General features: G+C 41.2%; 1 protein-coding gene across 2 annotated transcripts in view; it reads right to left on the bottom strand.

Moving 5' to 3' along the window:
- Window positions 1-18,009, bottom strand: part of aatkb (apoptosis-associated tyrosine kinase b) — a 70,541-nt gene that overhangs the window by 19,042 nt on the left and 33,490 nt on the right. The window contains exons 2-3 of one of the 2 annotated variants that reach the window (XM_085467012.1): window positions 11,302-11,435; window positions 4,073-4,214 (exon numbers count right to left, since the gene is read on the bottom strand). In XM_085467012.1, coding sequence (XP_085323138.1) covers window positions 4,073-4,214; window positions 11,302-11,435 — 276 coding nt within the window. Of the gene's footprint in view, window positions 1-4,072; window positions 4,215-7,259; window positions 7,481-11,301; window positions 11,436-18,009 lie in introns of those variants that run through there. The other variant, XM_085467013.1, reaches the window with a different exon arrangement.

Below are 18,009 nucleotides of genomic sequence, written 5' to 3'. Positions count from 1 at the left end.
CCAGCAAAAAGAAGTCTGGCGGAGGAGTCAGGGAGCTCCAGATGTTTGTGGATGGAGTCCAAGATGAAGATTTTTGCATCATCGACACCTCTGCGTGCACGGTAAGCAAACTGGAGTGAGTCCATCAGGGGTCATTTGCTCTTACCATGTGCTGTTTTATGATCTTCTCCATGGCCTTCATCACCAGGGAGGTGAGGGCCACAGGACGAAGATCATTCAGAGACTTTAGGTTGTTTCTTTTGGGGATGGGGATGACTGGAGTGTTTCCACAGCTGGGGGACGGTGTGACTGTCAGCTGAGTGTTGAAATAGAGTCCGGAACACACTTCCTAGTTGCCCTGCAAAGGGCCTCAGAACTCGACTGCTAATGTTGTCAGGGCCGGGTGAGCTCCTCTCCCTGGTCCTCCTGAGGGCTCTCACCACATCCTCAGTCCTGAAGCTGAGTGCAGAGCTGCCAGGTTTGAGTGAGGATCTGGACTCCTCAAGCTGGGACATGTTGTCCATCTTAAACGTGGTGTAGAAAGCGTTGAGGTCGTCAGGGAGGGAGGAGGGGTTGCTGCCCTCCACCTGGATGGTTCTGGGGGTGGTGACCACCAGTGTTGGAAAAAGTAATCAGTAACTAATTACTGATTACTCCCCCAAAAAAGTAATCCTGTTACTTTACTGATTACTTATTTTCAAAAGTAATTAATTACTTAGTTACTTAGTTACTTTTTAAAAACACGATTTACAACCTGAAGAGGTGATAAAGTGATAGATCTTTCAGCCCAATTCTACTTTTTCTGCATAATCCATCATACAAAATGTAATCAAATGGAAAAGTCTCTTTTTAAAACTTGTTTTATTAGTTTTAATCTTTTAACTTTAAGCATCAAGCAAAGATTTAATTATCTGCAACATTCTCTGACTTGAAGAAATTAGTTTAACATTTAAACCTATTTTCTGCACATTCCAGCTCATAAAATAAAATATTTTGTGTGTTTACACTCAGTCTTTCAAATAGATGCAAGTAAAACACAGCAGAAAATAAATAAAGTCAAAGACTCAGCGGTCCTGTTGCTCTATTTTCACCTGTAAAGCAGGAGTGGGGTAGGCGGAGGTTTACCCTGGTGCAGGTGTGCCGCGGTCAGTGGAAGAATCCGCGAGTTTCTCTGTGAGTTTCCCATTACGTCGTAGCTACTCGGTGCTTGCTCGGAAGTTTAGGGTTTTTTCGCTGTAAAAATAAGTTTTCTTCCCACGCACAGCGGACACTAATGTTTTTGTCACTTTTTATGGAATCAAACTCAAAGTAAGGTCAGTACTTCCACGCTTTAAACGCTGCACGCTCATACTCTCTCTGCACTCGATATATGATCCATTGTTGATCTGCACACAGCTGTTGTCACTAACGTCGCACTCGCTTACGTCACTGTCGTGAGACACTTGCAGGAAAATCACGGTTTTAGTAACGCAGTAACGTAGCGTTCCTACGGGAAAGTAACGGTAATCTAATTACCGATTTTGCAATAGTAATCCCTTACTTTACTCGTTACTTGAAAAAAGTAATCAGATTACAGTAACGCGTTACAAGTAACGCGTTACTGCCCATCTCTGGTGACCACAGTATTCACAGAGGCCATGGTTTTGAGGCCCTGCCAGGCTGAGTGGAGGTCCCCTGTGGTGAATTTTTTTTTCAAGTGTGTTTTTATACTCCAGTTTAGCAGTTTTTATGGTTTTTATTTATCTTGACCTCCCTGTTGACCTCCTTTTTGTCCAGTGCAGAGCCGGTGAAGAAAATCCTGAAAAAGGATTTTTTTTTTTACACCTTTACAGGTCCCTGTATGTTTTTTTTAACCATAGGGAGTATACATGATAGTTAGACTGTCTCCCTGCTGTCACTCGCTGGTTTGCTGGCTCCCATTTTGAAGCCTTTTTGGCCGTCATCATCGTGCATCTGACTGAACTAATAGTAGGCCTGCCCTAAATCATGGCCTGCTTTATTGTCCTTTTTGACAGTAATGGGAACCATAATTTAAAATGGTGGAACTGAAACCATGAACTCATCAGGAAGGTGTTTAGCTGGGTTGTTTTCTTATTGACTTCTACACAGTCACACCTATTCTCCAACTGCCTCCTTACTGGCCACTAGAGAGAGTGTCCAAGTAAAGCCCTTCTGCACTGACTTCACTCTTCAGCCTCTTTGAAAATGCTCCAGTTTAATTCAAAGTTCCTGCCCGTGTCTGTGTTTGGAGTACTCGTGCTTCCTTGGAAAATATGACGTTACTGTTTGTTTACTGGAAGAACTGAAAGGAATTTCTAAAAGCTGAAGAACTCCACTCCACTGGGACCTTTTTTGTGTTTATATATATATATATATATATATATATATATATATATATAAAAACACCCAGCACGCCCCTGCGGGCGGTTTATCCTTCAAGCTCGGGTCCTCTACCAGAGGCCTGGGAGCTTGAGGGTCCTGCGCAGTATCTTAGCTGTTCCCAGGACTGCGCTCTTCTGGACAGAGATCTCCGATCGCAAGTTCGATTCCTGCCTGGGGCGTCTGTATCCAGTAAGGGTCCTAAGGCTAGACCCCCTATGCTAAGCAAGCCTACCGCAGACATGAGCGAGACAGATAAATATGAAGGCATGCCGGCCGGATCAACAAGGTCCGCGTCAGGTGTTGAGGAACCAGGGCACCCTGACGAAAAGTGGGCTACTGGAACAAGAAGGCATCGGTGGGCAAGGGACGAAAACAGGGCGTTGTTGGAATGCTACTACGCAAGTAACCCCGGCGGAAAGGGCTACATGAATATATATATTGTTTTTTATAGCTGGTGGTATAAAAAAAGAGCACAGAATAAATGGGGTCATATGGAGCCCACAATATAACATTCATGGGTAAACAAATTCTTCTTTCCCAGCAATATTCCATATATTTTATTCAATATCATGAGACGGGTTGAAAGTGAGAGGGGGCTTGAGTATAGAAATGAGCACTACTTCTAATGTGCAGGGAGAAGAGCATGGTTAATGACCGGTTTTATTACCTGATCAAGCTTGTTTTGATTCAGTCAGCACTTTAAATAGAACACGTGTGAGTAGAAAATAAAGTCTTTATAGGAAAAGTTTTAAATAGCAAATCATATCTGCTCAACTCTGTGGGCATTTTTTAAAACACCGAACAGTGATGATAAACTGCTTAATTTTAATTTTGCTAAAAAAAATTAACCATTATTTGTACAGGTAGTTCACTGTAAACTGGATTCAAACATAGAAAACAAAGGAAGTTAACGTGCAGTGTTAACTTTAAAACCCGTGGATTGGGAAGTCCTCGTTACACCCCGTGGAAACAAAATTTAAAAGTAAAACATCCAAAAGGTCAAGTAACAAAACTGTTCTTTAAACTGCAAGTGTTGCTGGAGCTTTGATTTGTAGGAAAAGAAGTTCCTCTTTGTATTAGTAATGCCATGGCACCACAAGCCACATCCACCCTTTTGATTTGAGGCATGAAGTAAGCAGCAGCAGAGAAATTAGTTGTAGCAGTGTCCTGATTGCAGTCACCTTCAACCACAACAGCCAGCTGCTCCTGATGCACAAACAGAGGCTTCTGTTCTGCACTGTGCTTCTTAATGTTTGTTGGAGTTATTGCTTGGAGACGAGTGCCATAGCACGAGTATGTTGTAAAGAAAAAACACAGCTGAGTAATCAGCATGCAAACAAACATTAACATGTTTTATTTCAGTTCAGAAATGGAATCAACGCTAGATTTCCTAAAAGTAAAATAAAGATAAAAATTGTTCTTTTTTGAATCCAGAGAAGTTATTTTAACTATTTAGCTTAATTTACCTCCTGTTATCGAGCACTAAACATGCTGTAGTTTAAAGATGGCAGTCTAGGTCAACCCACTTTGACCAAACAGACTGAAATATTTTCCAATTTTCCAATCCCATCCAGTCGAATGGAGTCTTTGCCAGGCCGATTCTGGCCCCCGGGTCTTATGTTTGATACCCTTGCATTAGGTGAATTGCAGGGAAAGTTTGGTCCAGCTGATTGGCTCCAGCCCTCGCTCAGCTAAACTGAGCTGAACTCACCTGATCGAGCTGGTTGCTTGGCGACTGGCAGGGACACCTCAGTGAGCGGCAGGATGTAGACGTCAGGACTACCCTGGGAGGCCGGCGAGGCCAAGGTGGACATGTCTGCATGGTACTCCTCCCCGTCCACATTCTTGAATTCCTGCAACATGCCAGGAAACATGCACAAAAGGTCAAAGGTCAAGCTAATGAAGAGTCTGCTCCCACATGGAAAAAAAAAGAAAATTCAAAACTGTAAAACAGTGCAGAGTAAAATTTCAATAATTATGCAACTTCAAACTTAAACAGCATTTAATTTGAGAGTCAGCTCCTTAAAATGCAACTCGCACATTAGAAGTGAAAATTCTCCAGAGACTTCCGCCGTTTTGTAATTTGAGGAAAATATTCATGATGGAAACTTGCTGTGTGTTAATGCATGTTAAATCAAAGCATGGAGGGTTCTTTCATACCAATGAAAACACTGCAGCTTTTGGCCCTGTGCATTTATATTACAATGATGTCAGTGGGAGCTGACAAGTCTTCCACATTAAATGATGAGCAGACTCCTAAATCTATTAAAGAAACAACAACTTTATAACTTAAACTTTTTCTCAACTTCATTATTCAACCTGAGTTCAATTAACTACCATTTTTATAATATGGGAACCTACTGAAACTACCTCACACCTGTACGCATCAGACCATGTGTTGTCAAAATATATCTCATGGTTTATTACAGCCCATGAGTGCAACAAGAAACATTACCGTTGTAGTCGTCGCAGCAGACTGAACCTTAATCTGAACAAACACAGCTGCTGTCAAGAAATGGAACAGCATCACCTCACTAATGATTCATGATTTAAACTTTGATTTTTCAGTCATTATCAGCCCATTCCTTGTGCCTAACCATTTCAGGAAGAATGTCGGTCTTGGTGGTTTCTTCCTGTTAAAACCTTTCTTCCAAGAAAGCTTGTCTAAGAGAGTTCAGGCTGAAAAATAAAGGTGCTCATACCAAATATTGACTGACAAACTCCTTTATAATAAAATATAAAGAACAATATAAAGCTCAAGACTTTCGCACCTTTAACTTTGTAGCTTTGCACTACAAACTCTTCCATGCTGGATTGCATCATACAGTTCAATCAGGCTGCTGTAGGCCTGTGAGAGGGGAGGGGCCAGGGCGATCCTCCGTTATCATCACTGACCCTCAACAACAGAAAACAGAGATTTTTGTTGTTTTTGTTTGCACTAACCCTGATTATTGTGGCACTGATGTATGGTTATGTAGAAAGTTGATGATATTTTGGCACAAGCACTGAAGCAGAGCTGAGATAAACTGAAACAAGCTGTCCTGGCTCGGTTCTGCATTTCTGTGAGCTGTTTGTAAAACTGTTGGAGAGTCGCAGTGTAAACAAAGCCAGTCTGGAATGTCCAGAGATTATTAGCTCTAAGATTACATGTATCTCAATCCTCTTCTGAGATAAGCTTGATGACTTACGCGTTTTGGAAACATGTAGAGGACAGACTGGAGACGAGAGCTTCGCTGTCTTACTTTCACTCCACAAAAAAATGGTTTTCTTTAAATTAAATTTTCATGCAAAATTGACAATGAACATATTTATTAAACACTAAGGCACAAAGGGGGTCTTTTAACGTGATTTACTACCAATTTAGACAATCCCTCTGCTTCACAGGCCCTAAACAGCAGCAGGCAGAGTGATCAATGCATCTGCGAGTGGATTAGGGAGGTTGGTGTCACACCCACATCCCTGGCAAGACAGATCCTTTAACATGGTTAAAGATCAAATTGAACTTGAAAGAAGCTGAAAACAAGAGATGAGTAAGGTAACTTGTTTTAAATTGTTAACAAAGAAAAAACAAAGAAAAACTGTGCCCACATTTGTAAAAATGTTGTATGAATGAACATAGTGAAGACTCTATAATACTAACTATACTAAAAATCAACTTGCACTCTAAACCACTATTGAGAAATGTGAAGAATAAATGCTGTACTACAAACTAACAACAAAGATAGAAAAAAAGGGCTTCTTTCTCTGCCAGGGCTGAACAATTTTGCACAACAGCTGCAAAGCTGAATTTTATGAAACTTGGTGGAGAGGCATGGCATCGTCAAAGGAAAAAGCCATCAAATTCTGGAGCAGATTCACATTTTTTAAATATTAGCTCACTTTGGCTGTTAATATTCTTTTGAATGTTGCATAAAATAGGTCACAGGTCTTGTTTCTAATTCAATTTTAAAAAATGCATTTAGGAGCTGGTGAAAGCCTCCGTCTGCTGAACGTAGTCACACATCGATGAAGCAATGAACGAGGAGGGGAGGGAGGTGGTCTCACACACACACACACACACACACACACACACACACACACACACACACACACACACACACACACACACACACCGGATGTCAGAATAAAATCTCTCAGATGGGAGCTGGAAAGCAGCGGTGTCCCATCGCTGGAAAAGACTGACCTTCTGCGGCCCTCTGAAACACCCACACAAACACATGCACACATAAACACCTCCATCTCATGCCTCATCCTGTCTGTCCCCCAAGAAAGTGGGTGCGCACACACACACACACACACACACACACACACACACACACACACACACACACACACACACACACACACATATTAGTGCACCCCCCCTTCTTCAGATCCAAATCTTCACACGGCCCTGCTCGCCCTCCTATTCAACATGTGGTTTCACTCTCCACACTTTCCACACTGGCACACACACTGTCACTGCAGACTTGCGCACACACACGCATACACATACAACAGCATTTACACAACACCATAAGCATCCCATTCTGTGAGTTCTGCAGTCAAAGTGTTTAATCTATGGCTGCAAAAAATGTGTACTTTTCATTATTGTGCACAAATTTTGTCCTGTAATGAGTCCAAAACCTAAAGGTTCTGCAATCGTATGAAACAGATAAAAGCAGCACACGATTTCCATCATGCTTTATAGAAATGTCATCTTTGCTTGACTCATGAAAAAAATCAAAACTAATAAAAGGGGAAAAATCTTAACAACAAATGCATTTGTTGTTAAGATAAAGAAAACCTCTCAACATCTTTGGATTTCCTTTGCAAAATGTCTGTTTCCAATATTTACTTTAAACTTTCCTTCTTAGTAACAAAAAATAAATTCTCTACAACATCATCTGCAAGCTTACCTCTCCCCAAAATCTGCAGGTGAAGATGACATCCCAAATGCCCTCAAATTTGGGTTACAGCATCTCAACCTCTTTTTCCCCCTTACATACACACTGAGTGCCCCCCCGCCCCACTTCACGGCTCCCATTGGTTGAGGGCAGCAGGATGATGGCAGTGGCAGGAAGAGCGGCTGCAGCAAAAGGCTTCATCATGCTGCACTGAGAGTTTCACTGTTGCTCCACAGAGAAGAAGGAAGACAAAGGTTTGCAGCTTGACCACTGAGTGTCCCTGGGATTACTGGGGATGGAGGGAGAACCAGAAGGGGGGGACACAGAGGAAGAGGGAGGAGCAGTATCTCCCAGTTCACAAGTGGGACTGAACTTATGGTTATCTCATGAGGGGAGAAACTGAGCCCCCAGAAAAATGTGTGAGAGAGAAAAATACAAGTGGGAGGAGGAGGAGGGATGAAGGGTGAGGGAGTAGAGGTGGGGGGATGGGGGGTATTCACATACTATATGTGTGACATCACTCGCTCTCTTCCTTTCTCTACTAAAATCCAGAGAACATCTGCGGGGCAGTCCCCTTCTCCACAAAACCAAGAAAAAAAAAACAGCCAGATGTATTTTTTATTAACACAACGCTTGTAAGGACATTCCTTTCACTGCTTTTCTCTCTGCCTTTTAACCTTTGACCTCACTGACCTTAGTCTACACTTAAGTTGACTAGCTCTATAACTTATTTAGGTTTTCTAAAAATTCCCTTGCTGTGGATCATGTTCCATGTGTGAAACTTGCCTGTGGGCTTCCTCCGACAGTCTAAACAAAAACGCTTGTTAGATTAACTGGTTTGATGACGTTGGCTGTGGATGTGAAGCAGATCGAGGGATTAAAGGGCGCTGAGGTATTGAAGCTGTACATTAAGAACAGAAGAGCAGAGGAACTATTCATGGTCGAGTGACCTTAAGCTGTATAACTGAGAGACTTTCACTATGAAAACTGTTTGAGTCAAACACTGCTGCTGTTTTAATAGACTGGTATACAGCAAATTAAGATATTTAGGAAGCAGGTTTACTGTTATTATTATTACATTATTATTGCTTCTTTTTGTGGCTCAGTTTAGATTTTGCTTCATACTTGTCTGATACAGCTCTTTTGACAGGAATCAAATTATCTATGTAACATGTGTCCTTTTTAAATTAGATGAGATGATAACAAACAGCTTAAGCAGACCAAATCTCCTAAATTCGACTCTCACCTCCCCGCTACTGTCTGCAAAACACAGAGACCTTTTCGCTCTTGCCCCCCCTCCTCAAAGTGTTTTTTCCTATCTCTAAAAATCCCCCTTCCTTCTCTGGGAGAAGCTGTGTCTAATTCCAGATGAGGCCCCGAGGCCGGATGCACTGCAGGCTCATGGGTATGCCCTTCCTCACGCCCTTGCGCCCTCTCACTTCCCTCTCTTCCCACTCCTCTCGACAGGTTTTTGAAGTGGGTGGTCCAACCAGCCAAAGACAAAAACCAGACATGAGGCACATCATATATATTCACTAGGAATCAGTTTTTGTAACATACAGCCTGACAACCCATCATGCATTTAGTGCTGAAGAAAGAACAGGATGTTATGCAATATGACTAGAAACATTGCTGCAATCAGACATTCCTGATCCAGAGTGAGAGGAAGTGGTGAAAAAAAAGGAGATGAGAAGAGACCTAAAGGCGAACATGTCTCATTATTAAAACAATCTTACATGTCCCTGCCTCTGTGAGGAAAGGTTATCTGGCAGGCCTAATCACACTCATTCAACAGCTTCACAGTAGCATAAATGATTCTGCAATTTCCTCTAAAGCGCCTTGAATTATATTAATTCCTTACACAATGATGCAACATAAATTAATAAAGTAAAGAATTAATCATTAATATGGAGCACAGTAGAGGCTTGCTGTGGGAGACCAAAGAGAATGCCGTATTAACAAAGCAAAGAAATTAATTATTTTTTAAAAATATTTGTTTTCCTGTGAAAAAAAAATATACAAAAACTTTTGCACCCACATTTTGAAAAAGGTGCAAATAGGATATTTTAGAATTTTTTGCATAAGTGTTAGTTAAAGCTAACATGCTAAACCTGGACTGTGAACATGCTATTAGGTGAAAGGAAATGATTACCAAGTAATTTTTAGCCAATGAGAAGAGGCCATGTCTTCACTAATCATGGTGATGTCAGTGTAATGCTACAGTCACAGTAGAGAAAACAGGGTCCAGTCTGTTTAATGTGCTCGGTAAAAATTGCAAATCTGTTTCCATTTATTGTAAATCTGACTTATATCAAACAGGAATTTAAATTAACTGCTTACATTCAGAGTCCAGCCAGAACCCGGACTGGACTCCAGGTAGGTGATGTAGGTGCTGTAGGACAGCAAGTTAACTAAAACATTACATACTTTCTTGGCAACCTTGCTTTCATATAGGAACCAGTATAAAACCAGTTGCCAACTAGTTGAGCCGAGTCTGCAGACAAGCTGCCCTTGTTGGCAAAGACTGGCTCAGATTGATCGCTCCATGTTTGGCAATCTATGTGTTTATAAACTGGATGACATTATTTGCAAATCATGTCATCATGTCTGAGAGCGACTGCACTCAGTTGACTGTTTGTAGACAGGCTGCCTCTCACCAGGTGACCTGTGGAATCCCCTTACAATCAAAAGAGGTGGAGGGTCTTGCCTGCTCCACTTCTGGGAGAACAGCTGTTCTCTGCCACTAGTTGCAGTCATAGAAAGTGAAACAATTTGCATTACTCATACATGTATTTCTGAGTTGATGTTCATTGTTTTAAATGATCATGTGTAGAACTTAGCAGAACAGTCATGATCAAGAATCATCATCTGCCTCCACCTGACCCCATCCCAACCCTCTGCACATCCTCCTTCATCTGCATCTACTGTACAAACCTCCTCTGTGTTCTCTTTTCCTCCTGCCTGGTAGCTTCATCTTCAGCATCCTTTGTCTAATCTATCCACTATCCCTCCACGACACATGTCCAATCCATTTCAGCCTTGCCTCGGTCAAAACTCATGGACTACACATAAGAGGTGGTGAGAATGATGATGAATGCAAGTACTCTGCTGGCTAACTTTGGGCCCTGATTGCATGGATTTTAATGTGGCATGAACCAACCACTAAGCATTGCTGCTGACCAAGTAGACTATCCCCTCTCCCCCACCCCCATTTCAAATAGGAAGTGAACTCCCCGATGAGTCGTGGCAGAGCACTGCTGGTTGGCTGTTAGGTGAGATGTTTTAAGGCATGTCCAGCTGGGAGGAGACAGTGGGCAGATCCGAAAGTTTAACTTAGTTTCAAACAGTTTCCTTGTGGATTTTGTTATTTTCTATTTAATTTTCTGTTAAATGTTTAAGTCTATCTTACAGTTTTCAGTTAAATAACAACCTCCCTCTGTTTCTTGTTATTTTCTTGCTGGTGAGACTGTCCAGAGGAAAAATACAGAGATGAAGGCACCTGCTACGACCTGTGAGTGCACATACTGCAGGTTTTCATTCAAACCCTGATTGTAAACAACCATATACTTGTTTACAGCACAGCTGCAAAAGGATACTCAGCTCACAATAAAACAGAATAACTGCAGATAAGGGCACATATTCAAGTATTTTTGTACACACCATCTTCCTTGTTCCTTGTCCTATTTTCTCGGGTGCCATGACCCATTTCAGCGTTTTGCTCAGAAACGGGGTCTACATCAGCCACAAGACGGTTCTGAAAAGCTGCAGGCCTCCGACCACTCCACAGACACGGACAATACCACCTCTGTGTGCTATTTATCCTTCTTTCCACTTCAATATGAGTATAAGTGGGTGAAGACAGTATGTGCCGATAATGGTCATCTAAAAACAAACTGTGAGGAATGTTCTGCTTTTAGGCCATTTGCAGTAACACTTATGGGCAGGGAAAGCAAGCATGCACATCTCTATGCAAGAGTCCAACTCATGCTTTAATTTTTGACTCTATGCCTCAGATGTAATCATATTTCACATGGAAGCAGATGGAGAGGCGCACCTTGAAGCCAATCTTGCCCTTCTTGCAGCAGAGGCAGGCCAGCATGAGGAAGACGAAGGTGAAGAGACCCGAGAACGAGATGGCCACCACAGCCAGGGATGATGACCAGGACAGTTCACTCAGTGGAGCGCCATCTGCAGGACACAGAGTGACAGAACGAGAGTGTTAGCAGTGGGATGAGATTCAAGTGATCAAATTGTACATTAAAGCATCTTATTAAGGCACAAAAGCATGCAATGACATTAAGGCCTTTTCATTGCATTTCTTTCTTATGATATCTCATATTTTCATTTACAAGTCAAATGCTTGATTCATTGCCTAAAGTCGTGTTTTTGATGGAAATTAAATTCTCGGAAACATTATAGTCTTCTAGCAGTTACCCAGAACCACATTACACCTCTGCACAGTACAACGCCGAAATGAAAGGTTGTGGAATTTGCTTTTTTATTACATTTTGTATATACGATACAGACATTTGATGGTGATTTGAAAAAAGAAATGACACTGGCTAACTTTAATTTGTTGTAACCAAATAAAAAGGATGTTTTTGTATAATAAGATTCAGGGGGATGAGTTGAAGCGTTATTATTTTGCTTTACTGCAGTGCCCTAGAAACAAGCTCATACTGCAACAACCTCTGCCTGATGTGCATTTTTATGATGGTTTTCTATTCTGTCCTATTCAAAGTCTGCTGCTAAGACTAAATGGAGTTATCATGGAAATACAACCTGATCATTTCCAAAAAAATGGAAGTCTTTGGGACATCAACATGAACAACTGGAAACATGGTCATACAATTCACAAGTTCTAATGTCACGCAGAGCTTCATGGATTCGCTCCTAATCAGCTCTCCAGAAACGCAGTCTGTTCATAACAAATAGTGCCTGTCATAGACCCAGGTCATCACACTCCTGCAGGCTGCCCTGAAAGTAACTCAAATAATGAGCAAATAATGAGATCAAGCCCTTCAAAAATTCATTATACAAAGGAAGTACATGTACTCAAACACTGTACTTGCATTTCACAGTCAGATATTTTCATTTTTACTCTCCTATACATTTATTTGTTTATGTAATATACTAATTATTCTGTAGATTCTAATCAGCATGTAATATGTATGTAATATTTTATATAACAATAAAACTGCATTGGTACAGTAAATTCGGGCCTACCTTTACCAGCTTGTCATAAACATGTATTTTAATCAATGTCCTGTTTTGCAGAATGAGCATTGTTACTTTTCTCTGTGTTTGTGTGTCATCTGTGTTTTAGAAATGCAGCAGCAGTAACAATAAAAAAGACAGAAAACATCAACAAAATTAATCAAAGAGTGTGTTTGTCTGAGACTATTTGGGACACGCTGCTAATTGGCTAAGCTCATCTCAAAGTCTTGTATGTTACACGTAATTATCACACTCCATCCTCTGCAGTCCCACATTAAGTCAAACACTGGACAACCATGTGGGATATTTTACAGAGAGTCTTCAATTTTTATCTTTCCAACTTGGAAGCTAAAGTTTGTTTTTTAGTCTTATGTTATAGTTGTATGTAGTTCCTTTTCTCCTCTCACAACACCTGTAAAAAATGCTAACTACCACATCAGCTTCTTTCCTGTTTGGTAATCATAGCATGGGTTTCAGGGAGCTTTTATACATGTGTTCAGCTGGTAAAGTGAACACACGTTCACACTACAATCAGCCTTACAATAAATGCTTTTCACACACAATATCATAGCATGCACAACAAAGCAGAAATTAAAAAGGACTGAAAAAGCAGATCACCACACTGATGGCACCCTGTGAGGCACTTTGGAATTGAGGAAGATGATAAGCACCTTCGCTCTCCTAAATTCACAGTTTTTCAGTCTTAGAAATCTCGACAACCAACCCGGTGGTATAATTAAAAATGAGATCCAAATGTAATCATGTTACAATATTAATGAAGCTGATTTATAATATTTACACACTCCAATCCTGGCTCAGAAACCCAGTGCTGCTCTCTCGTGAGGTATTTTCTTCAGTCTCTCTCTAAAAGCAAAGCTTCGGTGGCTTGAATTATCCTCCATGTGGGCTTCGTGCATCCTGTCCAATCTCATAAATAAAATCTTGTTCCCAGTTTGCCCAGTTTGGGCAGTAGAGCATTTTCCCCCCCTCGTTTTCCGACAGCTTCCGAAATGCAACCGTTACCAGGGAAACAGATTGGAAGGACGGCCAGGCAGGATTGCCTTCAGCTGTAAATCTCTCACACCAGTTCCTGCCAACACCAGTGCCACCCAGCTCCACACACACACATATATACATAATACACAGAGCACACAGAGTCATTTCTGCTGCCAGTTTGTGCTGATCCTCTGAAAGCTGGTGCAACTGGCTCTCAGTGAGCATTGGGCTCTTAGTATAATTGGACAGAGAGGGAGCACTGTTGTTTGGGAGGCTGGCCGGCAGAAAGAAGGAAGAGAACATGCAAATTTAACAGTTAAATACAGGATTAGCTGGCCAGCTCAGGGGATTTTGGAAGTCAGCCTCTGAATTTGAATTTTACAGATTTTTTTTAATAAAACTGGAAAAATAAAACAGTGGTCCCTTAACAGTGAAGCATGATGCCGTCGAGTGGGAGGAAGAGGTGAAAAAGTCAGCTTTCTAAAATTAGTCAATATCCATTTAGCGCTTAGCGATACTACACAAGAAGATTTACATTCAGTTACCTTTATTGTCAGGGGGATAATTACAGAGCACAGACGCACAGCCCAAGTCTGTCGTGGTTTATTTAAAACTCTCTTGCTGACAAATTCACACACCATGTATATTAATATCTGAGGACTACAAACAGCCTATTTGCCAGAAAAATTAATACATGGCATTTAAACCCCGCTGGTGCATTTTCATTACGAGCCCATGTAAAACTATTATGCATTTCTTTCTACACGTACAAAGCATTGTTATCTGGTGCAATTTTGTATTTGTGCTATCCTATATTATTGCTTCATTTTTGCCAAAAAAGCACACATAAGCTGTCTTCATTACAAAGTCAACACCATCCAACTGCTCCAACAACAACAACAACAACAACCTTTATTTATAGAGCACATTAAAAGCCTAGGCATACCAAAGTGCTTTACAGAAAAACAATAAAATAATACAGTTAAGAGCATTAATATCAAATATAATAAGAACAGCAGACAATGTTCACAGTAGAAAGCCACTAATAAAATGGACTGCAGCACATAGATTATAGCAGACCCAGTGCCGCATGATAGAGAACACCAATAATGAAGGAATAGTAAAAAGTTAATGCAATAGGTCGCAGTTAACAGTCAGCATTTAACGGGTAGAAAAGGCAAGTTCAAAAAGATAAGTTTTAAGGCGTGCTTTAAAAGAAAAAATAGAATCAGACTCCCGAATGCCAATCGGGAGGCTGTTCCATAACTCAGGTGCAGCAAAGGCAAACGATCGATCGCCTCTAGATTTCAACCGAGATCTGGGCTGAACTAACAATAACTGCGAGGATGACCTTAAAGCCCTGGCAGGGACATAAGGGTTTAAAAGTTCCTTAAGATAGGTTGGTGCAGTATTATTGATAATTTTAAAAGTAAGCAGCAAAATTTTAAATTGAATACGGTATTTGATAGGCAGCCAATGCAGCTCAGCAAGAACCGGAGTAATATGGTCAAACTTCTTGGTTTTAGTTAGAATACGTGCCGCAGCATTCTGAACTGTCTGTAATCTATGTAGAAGGGTAGCATGGAGACCAGAATAGAGTGAGTTACAGTAATCTAGTCTTGACGTTACAAAAGCATGAATGAGCTTTTCTAAGTCATTATACGGGATATAGTGTCTGGCCCTGGAGATGAGACGAAGCTGATAAAAACTAGATCTAACAACAGCAGACACCTGTTTATCAAGTTTAAAGGAGCTGTCAAACAAGACACCCAGATTCCTGACAGTATCAGAGAAAGAACTAGTAAGAAAGCCAAAGGCATCTTGAAGTTTGGCGCGAAGGGCATTACTGCCAAAAATCATGATTTCAGTCTTTTTTTCATTGAGAATAAGAGTATTTGCCAACAGCCATTTCTTGACCTCACTCATGCACTCACGAAAGTTATTTAAAGATAAAGCGAGATCATCATGTAACTCAAAATAAATCTGGATGTCATCCGCATAATAGTGAAAAGCAATGTGGTATTTCTCAAAGATAGCGCTTAAAGGAAGCATATACAGTGAGAAAAGGGTCGGGCCTAACACAGAACCCTGGGGGACACCACAGCAAACAGGTACAGGGGAAGAGGAAGATGAGGCCAGATGTACCGAAGAAAGCCGATTGGAGAGGTAAGATTTGAACCAGTCCAAGGCAGTGCCCTTAATGCCAACAGAGTGCTCTAATCTTGCGACTAGGATGTTATGGTCAACCATATCAAATGCAGATGAAAGATCCAATAGAACTAAAACAGAAGGACGACCATTATCAGCCATAAGTAAAAGATCATTAAAAACACGAAGCAGCGCTGATTCAGTGCTATGATGTTGTTTAAAGGCTGATTGGAATTTATCATTTATATTATTCTCGTCCAGGTAGGTCTGCAGTTGAAGTAGAACCACCTTCTCAAGGATTTTAGCCAAGAAAGGAAGCTTGGAAATCGGTCTATAGTTGGCAAAATCACTATGATCCAGGTTATTTTTCTTTAAAACGGGTTGAATAAAAGCATGTTTAAGAACTGAAGGTACATAACCAGAAAGCAAGGAGAGGTTCAATATAGACAATAGACAGGGTCCAATTACATTAAAACAATCCTTGACTATACGAGATGGAAGGACATCATGTACACAATTAGTATTGTTTAGTTTCTCAGTTATACGCTTCAGAGTGGGAAGTGAAATTAATTCAAATTGATGTAAGGCAGCAGAACAGTCAGGATTAGACATACTGTCAGCCACCAAAGGAAGCGTAGATCTAAGAGATAAAACTTTATCTAGAAAGTAGTTTGAAAATTTTTCACAGAGACCTGGGGAGCACGAGAGTGGCATAGAGGGACGAGGATTCACCACTGAATTAAAAATTTTAAATAGGATGCGAGGATTGTCACCATTAGAAGTGATAATCTTAGCGAAGAAGGCTGCTTTAGCCATTCTGGCAGCAGATTGGAATTTCGAGCGGCTAATACGTAAAATGTCATATGATGACTGGAGTCTATCATTCCTCCACCTCCTCTCATCGCGCCTGCACAAACGCCGTAGAACACGGACAGAGTCGTTTAACCAGCATTGCGAGTAGGTTCTGGGGCGTTTGTGTTTGATAGGTGCAATAGTGTTAAGAATCGAGGAACATGTAGTTAAAAAAGTATTGGTAAAATTCTCAAGTGTGTGTGGGATAAAACAGTCCGACATATTAAATGAAGAATTAACAAAAGATGTAGAGAAGTTGACCACAGTATCGGCGTTAATAGTCCGAGTAGGATGGAGAGGAACCTCCAAGTAAGGGTCAGTGATACCCAGGTCAACGTCAAAGATGACCGGGGAATGATCAGAAAGTCCAGTATTACTAATTTCCTTAATGCATATATCCACGTTAAATGAAAAAACCAGATCAAGGGTGTGACCCTTAACATGAGTAGGTTCATTTACCCACTGGGTAAGATTAAAAGAGTCAGTCAGTGCAGAAAAATCTTTAGACAGGTGGTCATCCATACAACAAACATGAATATTGAAGTCACCAGAAATAACTACAGAATCATATTTAACAAGAATAGAACCCAAAAAATCAGCAAATTCAGAAATGAACATCTTATGATATTTAGGCGGACGATAAGCCACAACACACAGAGTAGTTCGAGGACCAGTCAATTCCAATAGCTGAGCTTCAAAGCTAGAATAGGTTGGGGAGGGTAGCAGCCGTGCCTCAAGTTTATTTCTAAAAACCGAGGCTAAGCCACCACCTCTACCAGTAAGCCTCGGTGAGCTAAAAAAGGCACAGTCAGAAGGGAGAAGTTCAGAGAAGGGGATGAACTCACCCGGAGAGGTCCATGTCTCAGTCAAAAATAAAACATCCAGACCCGAGGAGAGAAAAAAATCATTTAAGAGGAAGGCCTTATTAGAAAGAGACCTAACATTAAATAAGGCCATCCGAGTCCGAGGAGTCCTGTCCTTAGTAGTAGCTCGTTTGAGGGTACTGAGGTTGTTTTGTTGAACACCACGGCCAGGCAGTGATATCCAAGAACGAGCAGAGTGGAAGGCCACTGGGCAGGCAGGATAGGACTGAGGGCCAACGGGACATATCCAACGGTGGTTGAGCAGTTTAGCCGCAAAGCGGTATTCACAAGAGTGTCACATGTGCATTAAACAGTTGTAGAAAATGGACACCTAAACTTGTACAGTTGTTAAAGATCCACTGATTTATATTTGGACGTTTGGCTCTGTTCACAGCACAGAACAGAGCAGGCATCACCAAAAACAGAGGTGAGCAACTCACCTGGACAGGGTAAAGCACCTCAAGCTAGCTAGCATCATAGGTTTGCATAGGTAATTCATTTTTAGGGTAGTGGGTGATTCAAATCATACCTGGGACATTTGGGAAGTGAAGTATTTGTATTCTCTAAAGCTGTTCTTGTGTTTGACTTCCTGCGGCCCTCATCTGCTCTGTGCAGCTGGAGGTGACCTCCTTAAAAAATTCATCTGACACTATTTTAAGCAATGCAGAGCAGAGAGCTGCTTCTCG

The sequence above is a fragment of the Copadichromis virginalis genome, linkage group LG8 (genome assembly GCF_057382275.1).
Source record: "Copadichromis virginalis isolate Kocher_CV1m ecotype Utaka linkage group LG8, C_Virginalis_male_GT1.1, whole genome shotgun sequence".
NCBI classification, from domain to species: Eukaryota; Metazoa; Chordata; class Actinopteri; order Cichliformes; family Cichlidae; genus Copadichromis; species Copadichromis virginalis.
This window is presented reverse-complemented; position numbering and strand designations above follow the sequence as displayed.